The sequence below is a fragment of the Ixodes scapularis genome, unplaced genomic scaffold (genome assembly GCF_016920785.2).
Source record: "Ixodes scapularis isolate PalLabHiFi unplaced genomic scaffold, ASM1692078v2 PGA_scaffold10__122_contigs__length_95168666, whole genome shotgun sequence".
Lineage (NCBI taxonomy): Eukaryota > Metazoa > Arthropoda > Arachnida > Ixodida > Ixodidae > Ixodes > Ixodes scapularis.
In genome coordinates, this window is record NW_024609836.1 from 63,906,421 (window position 1) to 63,915,769 (window position 9,349).

General features: G+C 50.1%; 1 protein-coding gene across 1 annotated transcript; it reads left to right on the top strand.

Moving 5' to 3' along the window:
- Positions 1-6,597: 6,597 nt before the first annotated feature.
- LOC120839550 (solute carrier family 22 member 6-B-like) lies at positions 6,598-8,283 on the top strand. Its single transcript, XM_040223646.1, has one exon. It carries the CDS (start codon positions 6,598-6,600, stop codon positions 8,281-8,283), a length of 1,686 nt encoding a protein of 561 aa, XP_040079580.1.
- Positions 8,284-9,349: the final 1,066 nt, after the last annotated feature.

The following is a 9,349-nucleotide window of genomic DNA, read 5'->3' on the forward strand; positions in this document are numbered from 1 at the left end:
AGACGGCGAACAGATCACGTGACGTATTTACTCGATTTGACTTGACGTTTCCCACCGATCGAGGAGGGCAGCATGAGTATAATTACTCCGGAGTAAGCAACCCGTTTCTGAACGCGAGTTCGGACGTCATCGAGTAAGCGTGAATAGGTTTTGAAACGACGCGGTACGGAACGTTTGCTCCAGAGTCGGATCGAGTAATTTTGTAACACAGCCTCCGTGAAAGAAGGCACTGCAAAGGCTGGGGTGCGCGAGCGTCTTGAGACTCGACAAGAGTCCCGCTCAGATCGTGGTCTAACTTTGGCAGTGCTTTCTTTCCTTTGCTCTCAGCTGAGACGCTGTTTCTAGCAAGTCGGTCCTGCTCCTCTCGACGCTGAGGAACATGGCGCCGCCTGAGGCAACTACATCGTCGGCGACTGCAACCTCGGCAATAACGAAACGTGGCCCTCCACGCCAGTACACTCCAGACGAATTAAGGGAGAGGAAGAACGTCATTCATGCTTTCGCATTCACAACTCATAAGAAGTGCTTTGCTGTCCTCGGAATGGTTTGGTATGAGCATCATGACAGGAACTTCGAACAAGAAATGAACACCCTTCAGGCAGTGTCTGCAGACTGACTATTGTAGTATGCATTAACCACGACCTACTGTAGTCCGGACCTTCTTACAGAATGGCTCCCTATGTCGCCGATATAGTGCGTCGTTTTGCTGTTGGGGACACTCGCTAAAGAACTGTCTCTGGCTTGCCAGTGACCCAAAACGCGGTTCCCAAACTGTCCAGAGCGCAGTCCGCACGGCGTGCGGCTGGCGATATCTCTCCTGGGGAACACCTACCGTATCGTGGCGCCACAGGCTTGTGTAGCAGAAGCTTGTAGCATGGCTCGCTCTCATGTTTGGACTAAAAGAGCGCGTTTGTCGGGTAGGGAAGCGCAAGGGCGTTTTAGAGCGCAGCTCTTAAGCGTGTTTCACATGCAGCGATTTTGGCCCTAAAGCGGCGCGATTTCTGCCGTCGCGGCGCTTGGGCCGCTGAACCGCTGGTGCTGGCCAGAGCGCTGCGACGGTAGAAATCGCGCCGCTCTAGGGCCGAAGCCGCTGCATGTGAAACACGCTTTAAGGGCCCGTTTCCGGCTTGAGCGGCATCGCCGTCGGCGTCGCTGTCTGAGGCCACGTGACCCCCTGAAGTCACGTGACCCCCCGAGGTCACATGACCATCTGAGGTCACATGACCTCCCGTCCCCCGAGATCACGTGACGCCCCCCGAGATCACGTGACCCTTGTGAGAGCACGTGATCCCCCGAGGTCACGTGAGCTTCCCGGAGATCACGTGAACCCCCGAAGTCACGTGACCCCCTGAGGTCATGTGAACCCCCCTGAGGGCACGCGACCCCCCGAGGTCACGTGACCCTCTTCTCCCCGAGGTCACGTGACCCCCCTGACATCACACGACCCCCTGAGGCCACGTGATCTTAAGGAGTCACCTATGCCTCACTATACACTCTAAGAGAAAAGAGAGCGTGACTTTCTCCCTCACGAGAGCAAATGCGCTGACACAACCATTGCTCCCCTAGGGGAGCAACGGTAACGGGAGCAAACTTTGCTCCCTTACCGTTAGTCCCTCAAAAATGAACCCCCAGGACTAACATTAGCACCCTTGCATTTAGGCCACTGGGATTAAATGTTGCGCCTTTAGCTCATTTATTACTAAATTGTGCCCTTACACACCTAAGTGGCGCTAGTCAACGTCAAATTCAATATTGGTAAAAAAATAATGTTATCGCTGGGGTAGATCTTTTTCACGCTCAATACATTCACATATGAACAACGCTTATTTCACATTTGCACATGTATTCTTGCACACGTATTATACATTTTAGCATAGAAAAAGAATTAGAACACAGATGACACACACACAACACACACAATATGGCACACTAATTCAATTTGGTTTCCTTTGTCGGCACACTCTATTTAATCGCGACCCCAAAGGCTGCTCATGCGCGTTTTATACTGATCATATGAAAGGATCGTTTTGTCAGTGACCATATAAACCGTGAGCGATGTTACAAGTATGGTGCTGCTTTAGCACCAATATTGTTTCCCAATATTGTTGCTAAACTTTTCAATGAGTGTAACTCTTACTAAGAAGTAACGGTACACACAGTAATTGTATGCGACAGTCTATAAAACGGTGTCCCCATAGGCTCCCAGCAGCCTTGTCCTCGCTTCCCCGCATTGACTGACCCACTTGGCGCTTTCGCGTCTCCATGGCAACCGTATCGTCTCTTGCGAAAAAAAAACAACCACAACAACAAACAGCAGGTTGCATAGAATACAAAAAAAATAAGAAAACAGAATTAACTTTTTGTCTTTGCAAACGTTTTTAAAACGTTCTACGCGGCTATTTTCATCCCAGTTAAACCAAAAAGGAAATACAAACGCTTGCAAAGCACGTTTCGGAGCATGCAAAGGGGAAGGACGCCACGACAACGGTCAAAAGCCGCATGGCCAATGCATCAACAATGGCGGCGCTCGGTCAGCGTCGGCTTCCACGACGTGCTGGAACAGAGGCTACGATCGCTATAAAGTTAGTTCCAACTCTTAAACATCGCCCTACTGCAATTTTCGATGATACGATTGTCTGTGGATACCTCCCTCTGCGTTCCGAAACAGTAAGTGCGTCGGTAACGCTGGCCATCGCCGATGCAGCAGACGCCGCCATCTTGTCCACCCGTCTTTTGCTCTCGCGCGCGCTTTTGCTCCCGCGACTGCGTTTGCTCCTGCGCGCCTTTCGGTTAGTCCCGGTCGAGTGCAGTTAGTCCTCAGCATTTGCGCACGGTACATAGCTCAAACCAGATGGTCTGTTCGGGGAGCAAATGGGAGTTCAGAGGACCAAATGCTGCCGTTAGTCTTTTGAGACCATCTTTTTTTCTTTGAGTGTATACTACCATCCTCCTCCTCAAACGCTGGGCACTAATCCGGCGTCACAGGGAATTGTAAACGGCTCTAATTTTTTAACTCCGGCTGCTCTTTGCTCTAACTTTGAAATAAGGCGCGTTCTTAGATCACCCGTAAAATGTGGTGGCAACCGGCGCCTCTATAGTGATGAATCTGTCCCGCGACCACCGACTGGCGACTCGAACGCGCGAGGCCCGCAGGTCAAGACCAGTTAAGGCCGCCACGCCTTCGACTGATATGCGGCTACCTTAGAAAAAAAAAAAAGTGAAGTCGTGAAGTCTTGAAAAAAAAAAAGTGAAGTCGTGAAAAAATCGTGAAGTCGCCGGGTAGAGTTCTTGTATTCTCCTGGTGGAAACACGGCGAAGACATTTAAGAGTGCTTACCTGTAGGAATGCGAAAGCATTCTTACACGCAGCGCGCCATGACTTCCTTTTGCACACGGCGCTCCCGCGGGGGCACCACCCTTCCCCACTGCTCAGGTGCGATGCCCCCGCCGACTTCACGACTTCCTTGACAAAGCCTCTGCGCTGCTGTGCTTTCTTTGTGTTTTATTTATGAGGCGCGTTCGCTTTGATCTAGAGCACCACCGCCGGCTTCACGGCTTCCGCGACGAAGCATCTGCGTTGCTGTGCATTTCTTTATCTTTCATTTCTGAGGCGCGTCCGCTTTGACCTTGAGCGGCGCGTGCTTGATGACGTATTTTTACGGCCATCCTTCGGGCACAACGCCGACGCCGCCTTTTCGCGTAATGGAACATATGACTTTCACCTTAGAAGCCTTTATGCAGCAACGCGAAGTCATAGCGTGAAGCACCGCGTGGCCGCGGCCATATTCTACGAGGTGTGCGCTGGCACATTCGTCTGTGGGCAGGTCAGCAATACAGTAGATCGTGGTATTAACAGTGCGACAGTGGATTACGGCCTTGGTGGCTGTGTAACTGCGGCGTCGCTGGACCGTCTTTAGATAAGATCCCATTATTGTGAAGAGGCATTATACTTTTTGAGCAATATGAATGTTACAGAGCGGTAATTTTTAAAGTACCCTGCTACTCGTTAAGCGGGTACGTCTTTTTTTCAGAATGTGGACCACGAGCGATAGTCAGCCGGATGAAACACATGCACGGTCTTTCATTTTTCCTTTTTTTTTTCTCTTTTAAAAGGCCCCTGAGGAGAAAAAAATAATTTTTATATAGTATGGAGATATAGGCGAAGAGTGAGTTGTTCCCAGTATTTGCTGTCATTACGCGAGCTACCGCCATTAGGCTTAAGCCTGGTTCAGACAGTTGCGTTTGACTACGTTTCACTGCCTTGCGGCTGCGAGAAACCAGGACATCCCTGCTGCTTATATCGCGTGCCAATACAATTTCTTGAATTGGATTCCACGCTTCATACGAAGCACAGATGTGCCGGCGACTCGCAGTCGGTTCTCGACGAGACGCAGTCAAACGGACTCAAGCGCAAGTGTCTGGACCGGCCTTTCTCCTGGCTGTCGGTGCGGCCGTGTCTGACGACGTATTTTTTCCGGTCTTTTGTGTTGGTGGTTTTGTCCCGCTGACCAAGGCATGTTTTGGTCCAGCGCCGGAAGGGTTTCCATATTCTGCCATTGGCTTTTGGGTTCATAACCCCCCGAAACAGGCGAGAAAGTGAAAAATGCTGGATCTATAAAATTTACTGTTCCTTCCTTGGGAACTTCCTTCCTCCGAAAGCCGAAAGATCTTGTCGCCAGTAGTAGAGTGAAATATAATACATTATATTCTAGTTGACTGCACCAATAGGAAGATTCACTTCCGGTCGCCTCATTGAGGAAGAACGAGAGAGACGCTTCGCAGCAGCCCTGAATGGGCGCAGCCATAAGCGCCCTTCAGCTTATGTTTTCCCTTCTTCCATTTGCTTCACTTCATTGTTACCATAGCGGGCCAGGTTATTGGCATTATAGATTCTACCCTGTCCTTCTCCCAGCATTAGCATTTGTGGAGGCTCGTAACCGCCTGTTTCATTGGCTCAATATATCGGTAAAACAAGAGGTCAGCAATGGCGGATATAATTTGGCGCGCGTGCAAAGTGTCCATACTGGCTCGAGTTCGAGCGCCAGAAGCATGCCAGGGAACGAGCGTGACGATCATTTTGAGATCGCGTGTTGTTTATTCGACTCTACGCTTTGCCCAGAGGCGTCTCAGGATGAAGGCCTCTTTTCTTCTGACCCGAGCCCGCACCGCCAGCGCCCCAACTGCCCCATTGGACGCAGCGCTTATTTTAGGACATGACACTTTCCAACAACTGGAACTGCTGTGTGCCACGCTTTCCATCTTCATCACAGTAAGCGACAGTCTCATTACCGTGGTATTAAAGCGGCCCATGGAACACTGGTGCAGACCACCGTCGGAGCTAGCTTACATGCCGACCGACGTCTGGAAAAATCAGAGCATCCCCGTGAAACCGGACGGCACGTTCAGCAAATGGACTACCTTCCAGTGCTGCCCACCCTAAGAAAGGACAACAAAATCAGAAATAGCGTGAACATGAAGGGGTGACACTAATATTCTTCACAAAGAGAAAGAGACGGGCGGGATATTGGTAAGGACCTGATATATGGGGGTTCTGGTTTGAAACATCTAATGTTCTGACTGCTCTCCTTCTGTATATCGTTCTTTTACTGTATGATCATATCCCCTGGGCTTCACAATACAGTTGTCTTTGTGTGTTTTGTACTTCTGAAAATTTACGAAGGAAGAGACAGTTTTGTAAAAATTTTCATCATTCCGAAGCTTTTTTTGAGAAATTCACAAGTAACATAATGTATTCAAAAGGTGGTGCATCTGAGGGTTGAAACAAAGATTGTAACGTGTATCTATGAGTGTGAAAAATAATTGCTGAAAAAATTGAAAAACTAAAAACATTGTTTTTAGTTTTAGCTATTTGGGCTATATTTTTTTTACGGCTCTGGCTATATTCGGGCTATACCTCCTATACCTCCCAGTCGTTTGGCGGTTTTTTGTGGGACCATCTGGCAACGCTGATTCTCGTCGCTGATAGACAACTGCACCTTACCTCCGCCATTTCGCTGCTCGTGCGGGCAAGTGCGTACAATTTCAAACTTGCCAAAGCTGCGTTAACGCACACGCTGCACATGCTTCCACGCATGGGGAACCAGTGAGAAGCCATGCTCGCAATTGAGTGAACTAGAATATTTTATATTCTACTTTATTGTACCAATAGAAAGATTCACTGCCGGTCGCGTCACTAAGCACGCACGATATAGACGCTTCGCAGCATGTCTGCATGGGCGCCGCCATACCCGACGTTCAGGTTTTGTTTCCTCTTATACATTCTGCTTCACTTCATCATTACTATAAGAGGCAAGGTTATTGCCATTACAGATCATACTGCGCCCTTCTTCCCAGCACTAGTATTTGTGGAGGCTCATCAACGCCCGTTTCAGTGGCTCACAATCTCGGTAAAACAAGACGTCAGCAGTATCGCATATAATCTGGCGCGTGTGCAAGGCGTCTATACTGGCAATAGTGCTCTGAAGTGGCTCTGAAGCAGAGCTCGAGCGCCAGAAGCATGCCAGGGAGCGAGCGTCGCGAGCCCTTTCAGATCGCGTGTTCTTCATTCGACTCTACGCTTTGCCAGACGCATCGCAACATGAAGGCTTCTTCTCTTCCGACCCGAGACCGCACCGGCTGCGCCCCAATTGCCCCATTGGACACAGCGCTTGTTTTCGGACACGGCACTTTCCAGCGGCTGGCACTGCTGTGCGCCACGCTTTCCATCTTCATCTCAGTAAGCAACGGTCTCGCTGCTGTGGTATTCGCACGGCCCGTGGAACACTGGTGCAGACCACCGCCGGAGCTTGCTTTCATGCAGACCGACGTCTGGAAGAACCAGAGTATCCCCGTGGAACCGGACGGTACGTTCAGCAAATGCACCCGCTACGAGCCTCTACTGGACGCGGGAAATGCCACGGAGAACCGGACCGTGGTCTTCTGCGACGAGTGGGACTACGACCTGGCGACAACGGGGAAGTCCATCGTCAGCGAGTGGAACCTGGTTTGCCACAGACGCCGGCTCCTTTTGCTCCATTCGCTCGTATACTACGGAGGAGCCATCGCCGGGAGCGTGGTCGGGTGCTTCGGGGACAGCCTTGGCCGCAAACCTGTCTTCATGGTCGCGCTCTTACTTCAAGTCGCCTCCGGCACGGCCACAATCTTCTCCAACACGGTTCTTACATTTATCATCTTGCGCTTTCTGACATCGACGGTATCTTTGACGGTTATGAGCTTGGCGTCCGTTCTGCTGTTTGAGGTGACGAAGACAACGCATCGCGTCGTCTTCTGCGCCTTTGCCGTCTCATGCACATGTGCGGCGCTGCCACTGTTCCATTTCCTCTTACTGGCGGTAGCTGGACACTGGAGGATGGCTCAGGCGATACTTATGGTGCCGACATGCTTCCTCCTGTTCGCTTCCTACGCCATTGAAGAGTCTCCTTGTTGGCTGCTGGGCTTGGGCGACGTCGAAGGCACCGAGCGCGCCGTGATGTCCGCTGCCAGGGTCAATGGCTATCCCCTGGACGAGGTGAAGGTCAAGATGAACAAGATCAAGTACGAGACGTTGCGGAGGGGCAACACGCAAACGAACGTTCATCAATCGAGCCCCCTTGACCTTGCGCTGAACAGCTCTCTGCGTTTCCGATCCGTCATCCTTTTTTCGTGTACGCTCATCACGATTCTTCACTACTACGACACCTATTTTGACAAGACCTTGGTAGAAAACCGGACGGGGCATATAACCCTAATAGTTGCGCGGCTACCCGTTTCGACAGCTTTCTTGTACGTCCTACACTACATGAGCCGGCGCCAGGTACTTTCCGTCACAATGTTACACATGTCGGTCGTGCTAGCCTTTCAGGCTTGGCTTGTTTGGCAAAAGGACGACAGCATCCAGCCAATTGTCACTATTATCATTAAGGGAATTGTTCTGGACATGATTTCAGTGGCGCTGTACGTTTATTTGTTGGAGACATTCCCCACCGTGCTACGAGCCACGAGCTTTTCTTTAAGCTCCATGTTCGGTAGAAGCGGAGTCGTGCTATTGCTCTTGATCAGGGGGCCCAACCCGCCGATTAATCGAGCTCTCGCCATGGCGGTAAGCGCGTTGATATTTTCTCTGATCGGTTTAGCTTTCCTTGCTTTACCCGAAACGACGAAGGTCATGGCCACCAACACCATTCGCGAGACCGAACTTGAGGACATGTGGCAGGTGCCTCCCAGAGAAGACTTTACGCGCCTCAAATCTATTTCTTCGCATTCAAATGTTTCTAAAAAATCCTAGACGCAATTGGTTTTATTAACGCTGCTTTACACGATGGGACGTTTCAAAAAGAAAAACATGCAATGTGTCAGTGGCGTCATCTTCTATACGCGTCTCCCTGAATCCGCAAGTGCACTGCTCATGCATCATTAAAAAACTGTGTTCGCTTTAGACACAATGACAGAAATCCCTGCGTACACGCCTCAGAAATGTTTGAAAGATGCTTTCTTCGTACATATGAATGCTTGGAACACGTCTGTAGCGGGGGTTTTCCCAGAAATTAAAACATTGCCTAATTTTTTTTTTGGGGGGGGTCTTTGGTCTTTGGTTTTTGGGGTCTTTGGTCTTTGAGTGGGTTTTAATAATCATGCTCCGAATTAAATCACGAAAATGAGGCATTTGAACTTGGGACATAGGCACACTTGATCAACTAGAATCTCAAAATTGTGTTTACAATGAATGGCTTCCCATGATACTTCTCGGGTCTGCATGCGCTCGTACTACACAACAAGCAGGCTCTCTTGAGGTGAGAAGTGAAAATCTAGCGCCGTCGACGCTTTTCGAACCTTTATCCAGTGACTTTATTCGAACCAAGACTGGGAAGGGTTGCAAAGCCTGCCAAGCGCTCACTTCCGGGACAAGCCGCTTACTTCCGGTGGCTTCATACCTATTTGCTGTATTGTATTGTATTGTATTTATGTGACGATTCTCTTTGAATCGGGCGTCTACTAAAAAGACACGCCAAAAAAAATTAATAAAAAAGTTAAAAAAAGGTTAGAAAGCGGAGTGTATCCACTAGTTGCAGCAATGTACTGCCCACCAGGCCTCGAGTCTCCGCTTCGAGCACTGCTCTATCCAGCCCCCTCTAGTGGAGATCAGTGGAATAGACCAATCTCACTAGGCGTTCGGCGCATGCGTGGAGCCGCCATACCTTTAGTTTACAGGAGGCAGACGGCCATGCATACGAGGGCTCGTGTCGTCTCGTGCTCCACACGCGCAGAGATCCGGCGGGGATTGTCGCACGTGCAGAAAGACTAAGGTTCCCTCACTGCATTGCCGCAGCGGTGGCGTAGCCAAACTGGCTGGT